Source organism: Lutjanus erythropterus, chromosome 7 (assembly GCF_056507025.1).
Source record: "Lutjanus erythropterus isolate fLutEry1 chromosome 7, fLutEry1.hap2, whole genome shotgun sequence".
Lineage (NCBI taxonomy): Eukaryota > Metazoa > Chordata > Actinopteri > Lutjaniformes > Lutjanidae > Lutjanus > Lutjanus erythropterus.
This window is the reverse complement of record NC_139323.1, coordinates 9,136,257-9,156,713: the sequence shown is the minus strand read 5'-3', so window position 1 is coordinate 9,156,713 and position 20,457 is coordinate 9,136,257. Positions and strand designations below refer to the sequence as shown.

At 36.7% G+C, this 20,457-nt stretch overlaps 1 protein-coding gene across 5 annotated transcripts in view; it reads left to right on the top strand.

Annotated features, from left to right (window-relative positions):
- The first annotated feature begins 5,096 nt into the window (after positions 1-5,096).
- gabrg3 (gamma-aminobutyric acid type A receptor subunit gamma3) overlaps positions 5,097-20,457 on the top strand; it is a 76,931-nt gene continuing 61,570 nt past the window's right edge. For 3 of the 5 annotated variants that reach the window (XM_084722136.1, XM_084722137.1, XM_084722138.1), the window contains exon 1: positions 5,295-5,547. In XM_084722136.1, coding sequence (XP_084578262.1) covers positions 5,313-5,547 — 235 coding nt within the window. In that variant the 5' untranslated portion in view covers positions 5,295-5,312. Of the gene's footprint in view, positions 5,150-5,294; positions 5,548-20,457 lie in introns of those variants that run through there. The other 2 variants (XM_084722139.1, XM_084722135.1) reach the window with 1 other exon arrangement.

Here is a 20,457-nt window from a genome sequence, read left to right as displayed (position 1 = left end):
TGTCACAGGATCATCACAGTGTCTGTTAAACAACAGATTGGAGCTGCTGCCTGCAGCTGTGTGCAGCCATGCGAGCGTCACGGTGCTACTGTGGCTGCACCCTTGTTCTCCATGAGGGAGGGGTTTGTGTTTTTGTAAAGGGTGAAAGAGAATCTGTCGTCGTTCTTACTTTGACAAAGATGTGATTCACATTATTTGGTACCGTCAAACCCAAATGGAACTATATTTATGAGATACTGCGGTATCTGGCTGTCATCGGGAGATTATTTATCTCAGCAGCTCATTTCTTCTACATGTGACAGAGGAAAAACACAAGAGGCCGACAGAGGGAGAAACTGTCAGTTTGTTCTTGGTGCACAAGTATCTCACTGAGGCTCAGCCAGTCATCCAGTTCATTTAAAATGATGGCCAAGAAGGGCCAAGGGCCAGTCCCATTACTCTCTGAAGAGAACCTCTGCATGACCCCAAATAAAAGACTGCTGAGAGGGAACCAATTCACAGTCAGGGCTGGGGAGTAATGGATTACATGTAACAGGATTACATAATCTGGATACAAAAAAAAGGTAACTGTATTCCATTATAGTTACAGATTAAAAAAAGGTACAGACTCAGATTGGGGATGGGGAATGGGGATTATTATAGGAGTAAAATGTTTTTTGTTAAAAAGTTTGTTTTTTATTTGAAAAAGGTTCATATTCTCTGATTTCAACTTATTATAATTATTTCTTTTCTGGTTCTCTTTAATCCTTTCTGACAGGACATCTGTGTGCTCCACATGTTTGGACCTGACAAGACTGTGACAGGATTAATAAATCAATTAAATAATTTTGAGTCATTTTTAATGAAGAAAAAAAGGTCAAAATTCTCTGATTTCAGCTTCTTAAATGCAAGTATTTTCTAGTTTCTTTCCTCCTCTCTGACAGAATGTTTTTGAGTTGTGGACAAAACAAGAGGAGGAAAAGGACGTCTCCATTTTGTGACATTTCATGGACCGAACAACTAATTGATTACCTGAGAAAATAATCAACTGATTAATTGATGATTAAAACAATTGTTAGCTGCGGCCCTAAAAACACCATATTAGGCTAAACAATTTCACCATATTTTATACTGAGGTAAAATAATGGAAAATAATTAAGTTACATTATTTTAATGTTGTGATACTTTAATTACTTCACTGACTACAGGTAATTAGTAACTGTATCTGAATAAATTTTTAAACTAACCCTCCCAACCCTGCCCTCATATACAACATGGGGTTGTTAAACAAAAATTTTTAATGCTCTCTCTCTGGTGACAATACAACCTTTAATTAAAGGGCAGTGCCACCTATTTTACCCATGAAGTTTAGCTTATTAGCTGTGGAGGGAGTTTTGAAAAACTAACCCTGATAATGTCATTGTGATGTCATCAGGGTTACACTGGCTTTGGATTTAGATTTGAGCTTTTTAACAGAAAGCCTTATAGCATTATATACCAGAGGCCTGGGTATAGACCTTTTTCACAGCAGCCAGTTATGAACAGTTATTAACATCACTGACAGTCACTGACAGTTGTTAACAATAGTTAACAGCTATTAATCATCATTACCTGTCATTTACAGTTATTAACGGTCATTGACAGTTGATATGACCATACAGTTAACTACAACTATTAACCATAATACATTTGTATCTATAACTATTGATGAATCAAGAAAATGAACAGATTATTCAATGAAAATAATTGTTAGTTGCAGCTGTAATTTCCAACAATGATCAACTTCAGGAAACTCCAAGATTTATTTAAGGTAATGGAGCATTTCCTACTAGCTGTTGGTTGCTATAACTACCGGAAAACAGACTGGACATGTCAGAGAGTGAGGAAGGAAGCTGGCAAACATGACCGAAACATAATGTGAATAAAACTTTATTTACCTCGTTAATGAACATGATTTCTAACTTAAATATGGGAGAAAGATTTTTTCTTCAATAGTGATCGTTTAATAATGAAGACAACGACTCCCATGATTCCATGGTATTTAAGATGTCATCAAACCAGGTATTTTGTAATTGTTTCAATGTGAGAGAGACCCCTAGTGGCACAACTAATATATTGTGTGTTTAAGGCTCTGTTCCATTCAGGTCAAACAGAGTCAGACTGCTGCTATTGTGGCTGCTGATTCACTGCAAAGGCTTGGCTACACTAAATGGAATGGGACCTAAAGTTGTATCGTTGGTAACACCTGAGTTTAACCTGCTTTTTCATATAACTATGGCTGCTGTGAAAAAAAGTTCAATGAAAGAAGTAAGTATTTCGGAGGCAAGTATTATCAAATTGCATAATGGGACATACAGGATTGTGTTTTCTGAACTTGCTAATGTCTGAGAAAACTGGGACATCTCAGCCTCACACTTTTCACACTTTTTTAAAACGTGCCTCTCATGAGTCCCCCAACTTTATGAAAGCCCATTACTAAATCACCTCAAGTGTTTAATCTCTACCACTGGTTGTCCACCTAACTGCTACTGTAGGTACAGGAGACGGACAATATAAACACAGCATGACAAGGTCCCTCAATTACAATTACAAACACTGCTACAAAGGCTGCATGCCAATTAGTAAAATTTGGCAACTATAAAAGAGCTCTTTCAACACTTTGATATGCAAGACTTCAAATGAATAGGTGACGACTAATAAGAGCTCGAAACACATCTCCTGTGCTCCCACTGCAGGTGCATTTTAATCAATGAAAAAATATAATTTTAAAAACAACAACAAGAACAGAGGCATATTTAACCCCACCACTCCCACCCACCCCTTTCTTTTTTTTTTTTTTTTACCATGAAAGACCAGCTGGGATGTAATTAATATTAGTGGCACTAACATTTATTTACTTTAAAATTAATGGATTGTCTAGTATAATGTGTCATATAACTGAAATAAAATTCAGTCGAGTCACAATTTAAGACATGTTTTATTAATACCACTTTACAATAATGTTTTTTTTTTATGATGGGTATTTGGGTTATTAATTATGTTTCCTATGGGAAACATTTCACCTAATGATAAAAAAGGGCAACGATCACCTGCTGCTTGCCAAATCGTGAGCCCACTGTTAAGCCTCAGACCTCATTTCTTTTCTTTGTCGTCTCCATCAGCAGCATTTATACCTGTCAGCTTCATCAGATATTTGTTAATAGGTTAATATCATTTAACCACCATCAGCATATCTTAACTGTCAAAAAAACAAATTGCATATCAAATTAACATATCAAAATGACCAGACTCATACACTGAGGCTTTGGCAGTATTGTTTACCTTGACATTTTCAGCATGCACTGTTTTACGTTCCCTGTTGCAAGTTTTAAATGTTAGTAGCTCATTAGCAAGATTAATTAGGGTAGACTGGGGACAGTTTCAACAGGGGATGGTAGCGACAAGTCTTATTCCCGTGTTCAGAAACATACAGCACATGCTCATTTCGACCCTCTCCTCACCAGGAAGACAGAAGACACAGTTAACATATGTGGCTGTGTTTATTTGAAAAAACTTTTTGGAGGTATGAAAGTAATTTTTTTTAACAAGTTGTATTTTTGTCACACGATCCTGACCTTTTTTTTTTTTTTTTTTTTTTATAAATTTATTAAAAGTTTTGTTGACGTCTAAGTGACATGACTAGCATGTGTCAGTGTGTCTTGCTAGCACATCATGGTCTGTCATGGCTGTTATGGGTTGAGGTCAGCTACAACTTCTGACTTCTTCCATGCATGTAAATCTGTTGTGAACGATATGTCATATGTATCTTCTATATGAGAAATTAGCAAACAGATGTAAGTTTAAAGTCTGCATGAAGGAAAACAGGAGTTTTTCTTCTAAACACATTATACATGTTTGAATAAAGTTGCTTAAAACTTGTGAAAACACTGAGAACTATGTAGTACTGGATTTGGAGTTCAATCACTTTCTGTGATCAGGATATATTGGGTGGACCTGAAACATGGCTCTGTGATGTGCCAGCGTCATGGTCACCCCACCTCACCCTCCCTAACAGTCAGTTACGAACATACCTTCAGCGACTCTCTCAGTCCCAATCAGCCCAGCAGTTCACTTTAGCTCACTTCAGTTCCAACAACCCGACACAGAAGAAAAGAAAGAAGAAACACCTTGCCAGCTTCCTCTGGTTCTGGCGGCTCAGACATGTCTGGACAGTTTCAATAAAGCTGCTGTTTCAAGTTGTTTTCAGGTTGTAGTGTTTGACATCGAGATAGCAGAGTGGACACACCCCAGAAAACTGCTCATTTTTTTATGATCTTGAGACCTAATTTTATATCCTTAGTGATTTTTTTAAATAATTCAAATTTGACTGGGTGAGTAATAACAAATGTTTCTGTGGTGTGACAAACTCAGACCACACATTTATTGTTGCTTTATAAGATCTTTAACATGTCAAGAATGGTCTCAGATGCATTAAGTGGTGCAACTGTCCTCAGTCACCCCTATAAAATGGTCTTATAATTTGTTTTTAACTGTTTATTTATGATGTATAAAGTGTTTACAAGCCAATTAATATCCTGGTTATAAACCATTTATAAATCATTAAATATAAGGGTAAGTGGTACTATTTTATTTTTATCTGGCACATGTTCCAAATATCCTAATTAGGAAGAAAGAAAAGGGAAAGAAAGGGTCAACAAAAAGTATTTTTACCTGGTTAGACAGTTCTTAGAAGAAAAGTGCAGAAAGTAGTCTTTAAGAAAGTGGAGTGACGCAGACTCACCGTGGAGGAGTTTTGGGATGAATCGGGGTCTTTCAGAGGACGCATTCAGAGTGTGCGCACCTGCGTAAGACCAGCAGTGTCCGCAATCTGCAGCCCGACGAGTGAGAAGCTGCTGCTCCGTCTGAAAGCGCCGGAAAGAAAGGATCTCTTAAAAAAAAAAAAAAAAAAGCCCGCACCATTTTAACAATGAGTGAAATTTGTGATGGATTACAAACTATGAAGAGCTTTTCCCTCGTTTCATCCTCCGAGCAGCTGTGACCATCGTGTCCAGACACCGATACGCACCGTCCTCTGCTCTGACACTGATCTCTACTTGTTGTCCCCCCCTGCGAGAAACATGACATCCAAATTACTGGCTTATGTCCTACTGCTGTCTGTCCTTTACACATGGTAAGTGGCGTACTTTTCTGTCAAAACCGCTCTTAAATGACTGAAAAAGATGCGTTGCGTTCAGGGATTTTGGTAAAATTAAACTTAAGCTCTCCTAATTCCAATTGTTTGCTAAAGAAAACTTTGCGCTCAGCTTTAAGTTTATCTGAAGGACTCTAATGTCATGTTTAGGTGCGTGCAGTCTGCAGAAAAAAGGCTTCTCTTCATGGCATCGCCTGTTTCAAACCACCTTCTTTCATTCTACCTGTGCAGCTCTCTAACTATCGAGTATGAGGAGGACTATGAGGATGTCACTGTGAACCAAATGCTGGCTCCCAAATCTCAAGAAACGGACACCACGGAAATACTCAACAATTTACTCAAAGAATATGACAAGAAGCTGCGACCAGACATCGGAGGTAACTCACTCTTTTGTGACTTTTCACCTAAATCCAAGATATTGAGAGATGTAGATCAGCTGAGGATCACACACCTGAACCACCACCATCAGTCTGTGTTATAACCTGATACCTGCTGCTGTCTGTCAGTATGTGTTGTCCTATACAATATAACATATCCAGACTTGGAGAGTAACGGATTACATGTAACGGGATTATGTCACCTGGATACAAAAAAGATAACTGTATTCCATTACAGTTACAGATAAAAAAAAAATGTAATCATATCTCAGTGCACTGCCAATTCATTATCATGGCCTCTAGTAAAAAAACAAAAAATACTTAACTGGGTGGAAATTTCTACTTATTTGTCTTTAAATCAATCAGTCAGTCAATCAATCACTCAATCAGTTGCACACAACAAAGGAAGGAACAGCTGTACAAACTAATAAACCCAACAACCAACTTAAAACAATGATTAATCTATTATTAATGACTATTGAATTAATCTGCATCTATTTTGATAATCAATTCATCGTTTTGAGTCATTTTTTAATTAACAAAAAGGAGATTTCAGTGTCTTAAATGTGAATATTTCCTGGTTTCTTTACTCCTCTCAACAACAAGCTGCATATTTTTTGAGTTGAGGACAACTGTGTGCATCAATCGGAGTATTGAGCAAAAAAAAAAAAAAGTCATGCAAAAGTTACTTTTCCTAGTAACTAGTTAGTGTTGTAATGCAGTAACTCAGTTCTCACATTTTGAGAGCAGTAACTTGTAACTGTAACTAGTTACTCATTTCCAGTGACTGGCGCAACACTGATGAATTGCTAGACAGATCATCGGCCTGAATGATTATCAGATCCAGTGATCAGCATTTTTCTGATTGTTGGATTTCTTTTTTTAATTCAATCACTGATATGATAAATTCATTTGAAAAATGTGTCACTGTGAAACTGATGTGACCATCTCTCTGTCTGTAGTCACCTTTCTGTGGTCTCACCCGATGTCCCGCCCACAACACTATCTGATTGGTTGAATGTTGAGAGGTTCCAATTTAATTAAACATATGCTGTAAGATTTTTTTTTTTTTTTTTTTTAAGTTTTTAAAAGTTTTAAGTATATATTGGTTCTAAATCTTGTTTGTAGATTTTCTTGATTACTAATAATGGATATCAGTATCTGCCCTGAAAAAAACACATTGGTCGACCCCTAATATATTCTATCAAAAATTTGCACTAAATAAATATTTGTATTATCCAAGGAATTGATTAGGATATTTAATGTTTATTTGCAATTTTTAAAGCTTAAAAACAAGAGAGCAGAATGAGTTGCATGTCAGACAAACCAGCGGTTCCCTCTGGTTGCACACTGGTATAATAACTGCCTTTGACACAGTTCACTGTAACATTCTATCCATGGTTGTTTGTTTCGAGGGAGGAGAGAATCCCCCAGTTTTTTTGTTTGTTACTTACTGACCTACAGCAAAAAAAAAAGGTCAAGATGCATCTCATCAGCATATCCTCATGAATATAAATTACATTCGGAGGTTGAAACTTTGAGTGCAGGAGGGAGGTATGAGTTTTATAATTCACAGACTCCCGTGCCTGTTGCATTTGCATTTCTCATGTCATATACATTACGACAGGGTGTGTTGGACCTGTAGAGTCAGGGTTTTACACTCGGCTCCTGCTGCTGTTTCCTCTCTGACTGTCTTCAGTGTCTGGATCAAGAAATGGCATGATGGTCATATCCTGCCATATGAGTTATAATAGATGAATGATCATGCTTGTGGAGCAACAGATCACATGTAACAGGATTACATGATCTGGATACAAAAAAAAATGTAACTGTACTCCATTACAGTTACATATAGATAAAAAAAAATACAATCAGATGACAGATACTTTTAGTAAAAATGGGGATTATTAGTGGGATTACAATTTTAAAATAAAGAACGCTATACTATCATGCACAGAGCCAATTCATTATCATGGTCTCACAAATTTATTATTTTTTTTGTCTTTAAATCAATCAATCAATCATCAATCAATCAGCAAAGTAGCTGAGTAGCTGGACAAACTAATAAGCCTAACAATGAACCTAAAACACTTAGAGCTGCAACAAATTAATCTATTAATAATCAACTATTATATTAATCTGCATCTATGGGGATAATTGTTTGATCATTTTGAGTCATTTTTTAAGAAAATGTGACTATTTTCTGGTTTCTGATGGAGAAGTTGGTTGACAGATTAATCAATAATGACAATAATCATTACAGGAGAGACTTGAAATTGAAAGAATTGAAAAGTAGGACGATCAATGGCTGTCAATAATTGTCGATGACTGTTAATAACTGATAATGACTCACTGTGAATTAAAGAATTTCAGCCTCTTTAAAAATGACTCAAAACTATTAATCGATTATCAAAATAGCTGGCGATTAATTTGATAATCGATTGATCGTCACAGCTCTAGTGTCAGTTAGTCCTTACTCAGTCACTGCATGGTGACTATTAACTCCATCAAGTCTCTGCATCCAGCTGCTGTTTGCCAAGAAATAGATGCAGCCCATGACTCCCCACAAAACCACAATTGCTAGCTTTATATTTCTGATTGTGTATGAATTAAACAAACAATATACAACATGTTACTTAGTATGATTTGTTGGCATATTTTTGAGTTTTGGACAGACTCAGACTGGCTGTTTCCACATTTTATGCTAAGCTAAGCTAAACACCTGCTGACTTGAACTATGAGAGTGGCATCAATCTTCTCATCAAACTCTTGGCGAGAGCAGGCGCATATGTCTCCCAAATCTGACTCTTACTTTGAGGCTATTATCATCATCAGTTTATATTGTGCTTCAGTGGAGCTTATCAGAGTACCAAACAAATGTGCATTAATCAAATAACCACACATGATTTGCCACACAGTGAGCCCTCTGTGTCCCTGAGGGTCTGGGCCCAGGTTGGTAATTAATTCAGCCAATGTGCATGCTGTAAAAATTTTCAAAAATGCTAGCAAATTGCCAAACAGTACAAACCCTGATTTATTGTTAACAATGTCTGAACAGTGTGTGAAAGGATTAACGTGGCTGGTTTCAGTAAAGATGAAGTGTTTCTGACAGACAGGTGCAGCCATCAGGTTAACATGTTCAGTCCAGTCCTGTTAATGTACTTTTAGCAAACAGTCTTTAGCATCTGTATTGCTTGAGCCTGAGGGCAGTTGTTGCATGTATGCTTCACCTGTTACTATGGATACAAGCCAGGTAAGCTCTGTTGTTTGGGCCTGACAGAGAGGGGGACAGAAAAGAACAAATATTGACCAGTACACAGGATGTCACTGAGGGGCACGTTGAGCGCTGGAAAAGACCTTTTGATGCCGTCCTGAGAGAGCTGATCCCTCTCTTAAGTGCCACTTTCTCTGTGTCAATTTCTGCAGGTGTCATTTTGACTCCAATAAATAACCCTAACCTCTCACTCTCCTCTCTTATGTAACACATCTGAGGCTTTTTTTTTTTACTTCCACTCACCCTGTGGCCACTTTCAGGTGCTTTTATTTCCCTCACTCAGTCTTCTAACCCCTCGGTGCCTTAAAGCACATACAAACACGAGTCAGTTTAATCATTTAAAGATTTTCCAGCAGCGTGTTGTGATGTATGGACGGTGAACCACCCAAGCATTTATGTCAGCACAAAGGGCAGACCTTATTATTCTTTTTATTAGCTGTGTGTTCGCCATTGAAAATGAGCAGCTGCATCATTTAAGTTCCATTAAATTTGAAACCATTAAAAATCATGACCTGGTTACTCTGTGAGCAGTTTCATGTAGGAACTTCTTTCTTTTTTACAGTAGACTCTACTTCATAATAATATATCAATATTATATTGTATCATCATCATAGATTTTAGACATTGTTTTACTGTGATATGTAATAAGTGTTTTCCTTTTTTTAAGTTTTAAACTTTTTTGAATAAGGAAAGTTTACTTGATGTAAACTTAAATTTAAATTTACTTACTAAAATGGGGGGGGGGGGGGGGGCAGAAAATAACGGCAATGAGAAAGAAATGAGAAAGATGTGCGTTTTTAGCATTTTCAACTACATGTTAAGGAAAAACCAATATACACTGCCTGACCAAAAAAAAAAAAAAAAAAAAAGCCACCACCTGGATTTAACTAAGCAAATATTTAAGAGCCTTCCATTGGATAAAAAAGATGTTGCCCTGTTTCAGAAGGGTCAATTTATTGTCCTGCAGATTGATGAAACTACTAAAATTGGGTAAGAACTGTCCAATTCATTATTAAAACCTGGAAGGATAGTGGTGAACCATCATCTTCGAGAAAAAAACGTGAATGATCGTGATCGGAGATCATTTAAATGTTTGGTGAAATCAAATGGTAAAAATTCAACAGTAGAACTCACCGCTGTGTTTTAAGTTAAAGTTAAGTTCAAGTAAGAGCATTTCCACAATGTGAAGAGAAATCAAGGGACAGGGACTAAACAGCTGTGTAGCCTTAAGAAAAACACTTATCAGTGAGGGTAATGGAAAAAGGTCATGTGGTCTTATGAGTCCAGATTTACCCTGTTCCATCATGGTGAGAAGAGATACAGATGAACTGATGTTCCCATCATGCCTAGTGCCTACTGTTCAAGCCTGTGGGGGCAGTGTTATGATCTGGGGTTGCTTCAGTTGCTCAGGTCGAGGTTCAGCAACATTACGTCCCCAAAAAAGTGAGGTCAGCTCATAAACTGAATATACTGAATGAAGAGGTTTTTCCATCAATGGATTTTTTTCTTCCCTGATGGCACGGCCATATTTCAAGATGACAATGCCAGGATTCATCGGGCTCAAATAGTGAAGGAGTGGTTCAGGGAGCGTGAGACATCATTTTCACACATGGGTTGGCCACCACAGAATCCAGGGGTTACCAGTGAGAATCTTTGGGATGGAGACTTTACACAGCAGTCTGACTCTCCCGTCATTAATACAAGATCTTGGCGAAAAATTAATGTAACACTGGACAGAAATAAATGTGACATTGCATAAGGTTATCTAAACGATGCCATGGCAAATGTGTACTATTGTACTACTAAATTATTGATATCTACTGATATGAAATTTACCAGAACTGCTCTCTCTCTCTACTATCTCCAAAACTCTGCAACTGACACCAAAAAAATCTACGTGGTTAAAAAACACTACTCAGGCCAGGGGAAAATATGTTTTTGATTTTGAGGTGAACTGTCCCTGCTAGATTTAAGATTAAGATTTAAGAAGCTTTATTGTCATTGCAAGGGGTACAATCACAGTACCCCTTGCTATATCACAGTACTGCAAAATGCACAACATGTGTGCGTGTCTGTGATTCATGCACGTGCATGTGAGCACAACAAGTTCGCACAGGTCCTTGCAACCTCCCTGCGATGACCCTGATGTCACTTGTGTTAAAAATATCAAACTTGGCTGCAGTGATGTGTTTGAGGTGTCCAGTTCTAACACTAAACTGAATCATTTTTTAAATTTTAACACAATCTGGGTAACGTCAATCATAGAGACCGTGTTCACAGTGATGGAAATGACTGTTTAGAGGTACAGATGTATGAATCAATCCAGTAAACCAGTGAAAATCATGAATCAAGAAGGAATTTCACACTTACTGGATGATGTGAATGCAACTCTGTGCAGCTGTCAGCCACTGGATGTAGCAACTAGGTGTCTGAGTAATAAACACAGTGACCTTTTCACTGAGATACTTCAGGGACTTTCTTTTCCTGTCTGTTTTTTTCCCCTCTCACACACACACACACTCATTCACACAGTAAATTATCATTCTATTGTGTATCACCAATTTGTATTCCTCCCTGGCCGCCTGGCCAAAGCTGACTAAATTAACTTGTATGGATAATTTCAAAGAAGCAATGATAAATAGGATGTTGGCAATTAGCTTCTCTTTTTTTTCAATTCCCCTGACCACAAACCACAGATAAGTAAATTAGACGGTCATTTGTTGTGGTGCTGGCCCTTTGATGGCAGATGGTGCACTAAAGTTGTTTGACCTTGTCCTCTTGAGCATTAATGAATGTGACTTTTGAAAGCTTATAATGTTCTGTGGTTAAACAACAAGGGGCATTTTTAGAGCGTGGTTTGAATGTAAAGTGATACCTGCGCTGGTGATGTGGAAAGCGGCCACACTGAGCCACACTGTGTGGGCAGGCTTGGGCAGTAACGGATTACATGTAACAGGATTATGTAACCTGGATTTTAAAAAGGTAACTGTATGCCAGTACAGTTAAGGATAAAAAAAAAAAGGCGTAATCAGATTACAGATGGGGGGATTATTAGTAGGATTACATTTTAAAATAAAGAACAGTATCCTACCATCCACAGTTGCTGATTCATTATCACTTTTTTTGTCTTTATATCAATCAATTGCACACAACAAAGGAGGGAAACCAAACAACAAACATAAAACATTTAGAGCGGCAATGATTAATCTATTATTAATCGACTATTATTAATTAATTTTAATTTCAAAAAAGTAAAAATTCTCTGATTTCAGCTTTTTAAATGTGAATATTTTCTGTTTTCTTTTCTTCTCTCTGATAGTAAACTGTATTTTTATGAGTTGCAGACAAAACAAGAAACACTGATCAATATTTTGCACCATTTTCTGTCATTTTATGGACCAATGACTAAATGACTAATGGAGAAAATGGTCGACAGATTAATCGATAATCATGACAACTATTTTCCTGTAACCATTATTTTAATTAACAATTAATCTGTTGATCAGTTTCTTAATTAATCAATAAGTTGTGGATTAATTATGGTTAATAACTGTAAATAACTGTTCATAACCATAATAACTGTCAATGACTGTTAATGACTCTAAATGATTGTTAAGAACTATAAGGAATAGGCTGTAATAGAATACAGTTACCTTTTATTTTATTCTATTCATGTAATCCCGTTAGATGTAATCTGTTACTCTCCACGCCTGCCCATGAGTTCATGTGTAGCTCTTTAATGGACTGAAAAGCCCCCACAATTAACAGATGTGTTTTTCTTTTTCTCCTCCCCATTGTACATGATGTCAAGTGAAAAGCAGTTAAAAGCTGACACCATCACATTATAATAGGCTTTGAAAGTAGAAGAAGAGCATCAGGCAGAAAAAGGGAAACAGGAATGTGGCGTCTCAAATGCCACCTTTCTCACAGAAATTGATTGAGGCTTTTGTTCCAATCATCACCTCGTAACTAAGTCAGTTACAAAAGATTCTTTCAGGATCTGTCAGACTCAGTTCAGCAGATGACACTGAGTGATTGATGTGGCTCACACGCTGTACACTGAGTTCACGGTAATTAGTCAGAGCTGCATGTCTCAATGTCGGAGGAAAGAAAAAAAACAGAAAATGTTGAAGTCAAGACGCTAACAGTCAAATGAGGTATGTGAGGACTGAGGAATAATTCTTCCTCAAGTTTGAAATTTATCAGTCAGATTTGCATTTTACAACTCTCTGGTTGCCAAACTGTAAAGGCGTATACCATGTCAGACGCATATTGTTTGTCATAATAATCAGAATTTTAGGTGTGTTCGAGTCATATGACATAGGATTGTGACATGAGGTTGAAAGCAGACCTACATTTTAGAAAAATCAAACTATTACCTGCAAACTTAAGAATAAACTTTCATTCTAAGGAAGAACAGCGTTGATTTTTGGAGAAGAGATTATGTTCCAGCTGACTTTGGTCTCTGCCTGTGTGTCCTGCACAGTGAAATTATTAGACAGTAATGCAATACTACTGTAGATAAAATGATATTGGGCACAATCCTGACTTAAGTCAGTTTAATTACATTCTGCCTGTCTGTCCTGCACAATCTACAGAGCTACAGTTTAACTGGATCTAACAAAAACATGTCACACACAGTGGCTGTTCAACAGAGGGCGCTAGAGGGGGTCAGTCCCACTTCTCCCCACATTCCAGAACTTCAGTGAATACAACTTAACTACTTAAAAATATATACTGTATATTTTTATTAAAGGATAATATTGTGTAGTTAGTGTGTAAAATGTTCTCTGTTGGGTAAAGTTACTGATACGTCATGTGTTTCCAGCTTGGGGGGGCTTTTTCTTTTTTTTTTTTTCCATTGACTCTCATTCTGTGGATGGTTGTGCATGAACAGTTTGATCCTCTCAATACAAGAGACAGGAGCTTGGTGGGGGGCACATATAGACATTCAATAGAACTAATTAATTAAAAGTTATGAACAGTTATGAACATCACTAACAGCCATTAACTGTTAGTAACAGCTATTAATATCATTGACAGTCATTGACAGTTATTGATGGTCATTAACAGTCATGGATTGTCACTGATAGTTATTAACATCATTGACATTCATTAATATTTATTAACTGACAGTAACAGTAATTAATGGTCATTGACAGTCATTGACACTTATTAAACGTTATATACATAATTTGCATTCATTAACCATCAGTAACAGTCATTAATGCTCATTGACAGTCATTGACACTTATTAACAGTTATCAATATCATTAACAGTCAATGATAGTGCTTAGCATCATTGACATTGATTAACCATCATTATCCATCAGTAACAGTCATTGACAGTTATTAACAGTTATTAATATCATTGCCAGTCATTAACAGGTATTAACCTCACAGACAGTCATTTACTGTCATTGACAGTTATTAACAGTTAACATCATTGACATTCATTAACCGTCTGGAACAGTCATTAATGCTCATTGACAGTCATTGACAGTTATTAACAGTTATTAATATCATTGCCAGTCATTAACAGGTATTAACCTCACAGACAGTCATTTACTGTCATTTACTGTCATTGACAGTTATTAACAGTTAACATCATTGACATTCATTAACCATCTGGAACAGTCATTGACAGTTACTACAATCATGTACACTTAGTTACAAATATGAACCATAAATAATCCACGTGCATAACTAATTGCTCAATAAAAATAAAAAAAAAGATTAACAGATTGATTGATAATGACAATAATTGTTACAGGAAAGACTTGAAAAATGGATGATCATTAGTTGCAGCTCTAATGGTCAGTGTTCTAAATTGTGGCCAAAATGTTATACAGACAGTCAGTGGTTGTATCTATAATATGAATTTTCTGGATATTAAATGTTCATCTGCAGTTTTCTGTAGTGGTCACATTAATATTTGCTCTTAGTTGCAAGAACAATACTTTGTACTCACATCTTCAGATGTGTCGTTTGAAGAAGAACTTCTAATGAAGCAGAAGCAGACTTCTTTTGTCTTCAGGAAGTTGTACCAAAAACAGCAGAACGATCAGTTCTTAGTGAGCAACAGATTTGGAATGAGTGGCTTTAAAAGCCTCCTGGTGATGTGATTGAGGACCGTTTTGAAAGAACAACCTCTGATCATGCTTCATCCCCCCCTGCTGTTTGTGAAATAAATGGACAAATGGCCACAAAGACTCAACAACTCTCTGCCATTTGATCTCATGATGACATGTCTGGCATGATTTATTAATATTATTATGTAGCATGTTCATGATTTGCTGTAACAAAAAAAAAAATGCATGACTTGTATTGCAAGATAAAGACAAAAGGTTTTATCTACACTAAGATTTAGCTCTAGTCTTAGTTGCAGCTACACGGCAGATATTTTCCTGCACATTCATTACAGAGCCCTCCTTAAACTAGCTTTGGTGTCTAGCTACTTACTGGGTGACAGATGATCGGCCGTGGTACAGTTGGCCGGAGGGAGGTGATCTGTTCTGCTTTTTGAATATTTCAGAGCCCTTGGCATTTCTCCTAGTAATGAGCCCGGACAGCAAGAGGAGAAGTTGAAGTCTGTATGCCATAAGTCATTATGCTGCCGCTCAGAATACACAGACGCCAACCACGAGCAGGTTGCGACTTTCCCACATGTAGTTATGTCATCGGGAGCGCCTGCTAGCTTGTGTGATTAATGAGTAACAAAAATGTACAGAAGTGGAGAGTGTCTGAGAAAGCAGACAATGATAAAGCTTTGCTTTGGTCCTGAGGGTCAGAGTATTCAAGGGAAATAAAGTAACATATAAAGTAATGGTACATTCTATTCAGAGCTGCAGCTATCCATTACTTTCAATGATGATTAATGTGTTTTCTCTATTAATTAATTAATTGTTTGGTCACAATCTTGTCAATTGAAAAGTAGGTCCAAACATGTGGAGCCCATAGACGAACATGAAGTCTCTCCTCCTGTAATGATTAGTTTCATTATCAATCAATAATCAAATTATCAATTAATGTTAATTAGCTAACCGTCTACAAGAGATCAAATCAGCTAGCTGTCATTTCAGCTGAGAAAAAACTCAGATAAAAAGCTGCTTTTATCTACCTCAGTGTGAAATCAAGGACTTGTCCTTTAAAAAATTACTCGAGTGGTAAATCAGTCGCTGCTATTATTATAAGCTGCATGTGTGACCTGCTACAATGGAGCGCTTGATAAAGTAACAGTAAATAAGGGGGTGGAACTTAGAAACAGGTCAGCTGTGAACGCAAGGCCAAAGAGGCAGCGTTCGGCGCCAGCTAACAGCACTCTGGTGTTGTTGTGCCTCCACAGAAAACGGCAAAGAGACAGACAGAGCACATCTCACGGTCAGGAAGTGGAGCACAGTGCAGCGCTGCTTGTGTCAGTCTTTGAGCTGCGGCAAAAATAGACCCTGAGGTGCAGCCTGTAAAACCCCAAGAACAATGAGTTGTTCACTTGTTAATTGCTGTATGTCCATTTGAAAATTTGCACCTTTGGCAATGAGGCTGAATTACATTACATTCTTCATTATATAGCACTAATTGTGTTGCAGGCTATAATTCTGCACCTGCCTACAGTGCCACTTAGCAGCAGTTAGGCTGTGACTCGTCATTCAGTAAATGAGGATGGCTCATTAACTTTAGGAAAATAGATAACATGAAGGAGAAATTAATTAGTGGTTGTGCGTGTGTTATTTATCAGTGCAGCCATCAGTGAAACATTTGGACTGGTCATCTACTAAATATACTGAGCTGTCTCCTCAGATACTAATATAATAGAGTTATATTGTGTGAAGATGGGCAGTTTTAAATAACAACAGGAAAACAAGAGAATAACAGAGTGAACCCTCTCAGGGGAGGGTATAATCTGTTCTGCAATGGTGAACGAGTACTCGGAGACATTTTATACAACCATCCGGTGAGGGGGAGAGGCAAGCCTTAACCTCTGGTGAGATTTATTTGTCATTAAGGTGGGCAGAGGATGATGAACAGGTCCACAGAGACATTAGCTAATCTCTGTGCAGGTTTGCACTGGAGCCTGGCCCTGTCTGATGAATGGCTGTACATTAGCTGCGAGCAAGGAGCAGGGACAAACTGCAGCCGCGTCTATTTGTTTGACGTACTGACAGGGATATTTATGGCAAACAAGAACATGTGACCACAGCTGCATATTTGCCTTTTCATGTAAATATAAAATTAGAAATGTCCTTGTCAAGCTACACAATCCTGTCAGCCTTATTCAAAGAGACGTAAAGGAAGTAAGAAAAAGGGAAGCAGAGACCCTGACAGACATAGAATAGAATAAAGTATATAAAGTTTTAAACATTTGCGGGGGTGTGCATAACACTGTCATTACACTGGCATAACAGTGCCAGATACCTGTCATGAACATGAAAGAGTCTTTGTTAATGTTTTTGACTGCTGTCAGTAGGGTTGGGTACCGAACTCAGCACTTTTTAAGCGTACTGATCGGTACTACTGAGTACCAATTCACGTTAGAGCATTGCCAAATACTGATTCCTGGGAGCAACCCTGTGTGAGCAGCAGCAGCTTGTTTAAGTCAGAGAGCGCCGTGACGGAGTCGGGGTAATAGTGAGCCAAAAGCGGCTGCAAGTGTGGTTAAACTTTTCAAAGCTCAACACAGACAGCAGTCGCTGCTGTCTATGTAATGTGAAACCAAAGTTTCAAAACAATTAACACTGTTGAAATTGTGAACTTTTGACTTATTACATTTTTTTTACTACAGAGAGATTAAAGTGGGTACCAGTACTGAAGTCCACTGGTATCTGAACTGTATTGGTTCAAATGTGAATGGTACCCAACCCTGGTTGTCAGTGGCTATTTTGGAATACAGTACTAAGGTAGTTCGATAGGGAATACAGTACTGAGGTGGTTTGATAGGGAATACAGTACTGAGGTGGTTTGATAGGGAATACAGTGCTGAAGCGGTTTTCTTGCTAGATTTGGCTCCTGGCACCCCAGGGCGGAATCAGCTTAATAGGCAGCTAGCAACGTGGCTAACTGAACTAAAATGTAATGTTTAAATATAAAGCTAAACAGTCTCTTTAAGCATCATAATGTCAGGTTAACAAAGGCACTGACAGGGTATGGTGTCTTGGTTAATGTCAAGTTGTCATAACAAAGACATCTCAAACAACAGCTTTGCATTAAAATTACATAATTGACCAAACAACACTTGACAACTGTAGTGAAGACTCATTCATGGTTATGACAGTGTAATAACAATCTTGTGCACACCACTTCAAATAATGTGTTACCAACATTTTTAACTGGGATGTGAAGGAGTTTGTTGCATTAATTCCCACCTCTTTACTCGTTACTTTTTGTACTTTTGTCTGTGTGAACTGTTTGACAAAAGAAAAAAACAGCAGCAGGTTCATTGAGTCTGTCCTCATCAAGGATAACTCTCCCTGTTTACAAAAGACTGAAATATTTAATGAGTTGAATTAGACTTCCACTTATGTAAAGCATCAGACCGATCAATTCTGTTGACCTCTGTTGGCCTGCATGTTATCTTGAGTGGGTTTGGATCTTCCCACCACAGCCTCTCCTGAATGGCTCCTCGGTCAGGAAGATAATCCATCTTTGATTTTCAATAATTCCTCATCACCAATCACAAAACGGGGTGTTTGGGAGTGGGTGCTGCCCACGCTGCATATAAGCGATGGCAGGTCACTGTTGGAATAAAGAGGATTAACTTTTCCTCTTTGAATGTTAAACAGTGTTGGGCAACTTGGTTGAAGTCAGTATTATAATACTGATGAAAACTTTCTGATAGATATTTAGGGTATATAAATAACAGAATATATTGCAAAATTGCAAAATCACACATCAGATAATCAAATTATGGTTAAAAGCATTGACCTGTGAAGAAAACATAAAAATTTTTTTTAAAAACTTTTGTTTTACTGTGTTTAATTACAATTTGCTCCGATTAATTTTGGCAGAATACAATAACAAAACACATACAAAAGATTTCACAAACACAGATAAAGTTGACCTAAAGTTTATTTCCATTAGGGAAAGAAAACAAATGATAGTAAAAAAGTAAAAATAACCAAAGACATACTCATTCTTAATTTTAAAAAAAATCTGACATAAGCTATTAAAATTATTATGAAAACTATCAAGATTATTAGATATTAAGTCAGAATTTCATTTATTTTGTCATTTTGACTTAGCAATGTAATATTAACATACACTCTTTTGGTCTGTAAAATGTCATAACTTTGACTATATAAATGAAACAGGGTCTGACTGCTCATCAGCCGGCTCATTATTGGATCCAATATTCAGCATTTGTATGATTATCAGAATCTGTGTGTCTGTTTTTTTGTTTTTTTTTGTTTTGTTTTTTTACATAATTTAAAAACTGTGCTACTTAAGCTCAAACATATGCTTAAAGGTATTTCAGTACAAATTTAAGTTCTATTTATTCTTACTTTATTTACTTTATAAATATTCCAGGAGCTATTTTACTGATTAATTGATTAAAATATTCACTAAACTTTAAGAAATGCTGCTGGCAGCTCCCTGCACATTTTGTTTTAAGATCATGTTGAAAAGTTTCTATTTTAATTAAATAGCTCAAAGGCATTTCAACAAAGTTTTGTGCTGGAGTTTGGATTAAATTTTGACAACAAAATTTTTATTTTTACTGCACATGTAAAAGCACAGTTCCAAACAGCACTTCCCTTGATTACTAATAATTGTAATGTATGTAATAATCTGCTTGTTTGACCCCTGTTAAAAAAAACTGGCTTTGTAAGTAACGATTTTCACTCTTGAGAATAATTTACATTGCAACATTTTGAAAGTTTGACTGACTGTGTATTTTCACTTTCATTGTGAATAACTTTTCATCTGTTCCATGTCCCTTCTTTTCCTGACAAAAATGAGTCTTCGCACTAAAAATAGAATTAGAGCTGCATAATCAAATGATCAATTATTATTAGACTATTAAATGAATCGCCAACTCTTTTGATAATCATCTTTTGATGACGCTCTCTCTGACTCTACAGCAGGGTTTGGAGAGTTACTTTAAAAATGTATTCTGATACCATTACTAATTACCTGTTAAAATGTAGTCAGTGATGAAATCAAAATATCCTAAATATGAAATTATTAAATATTAAATTAAATATTAATATTATATTAAAGTGATATAACATGATTACGTTCAGTTACTTTTGGATGATCTCAGTATAAAATGGTGAAACTGTTTTACCTAGTATAGTGTTTTTAGGGCTGATTAATCGGTCGATTTTATCAATTAATTGATTAGCTGTTCCACAAAATGTCAGAAAATGGTGAAAAATGTACATCAGTGTGAAGATGATGTCCTTGAATGTCTTGTTTTGTCCACAACTCAATAACATTCAGTTTACTGTCAGAGAGTACAAGAAAAGACACCAGAAAATATTCACATTTAAGAAGCTGAAATCTGAAAATTTTGATATAAAAAAATAATATAAAAATATTAACCAATTAATTAATGTTGTCACAATTTTGTCAGTTAAACAGGTCCAAACATGTGGAGCTATTTTTCAAGTCTTTCTTATAATGATTTGTTGCATTATCGA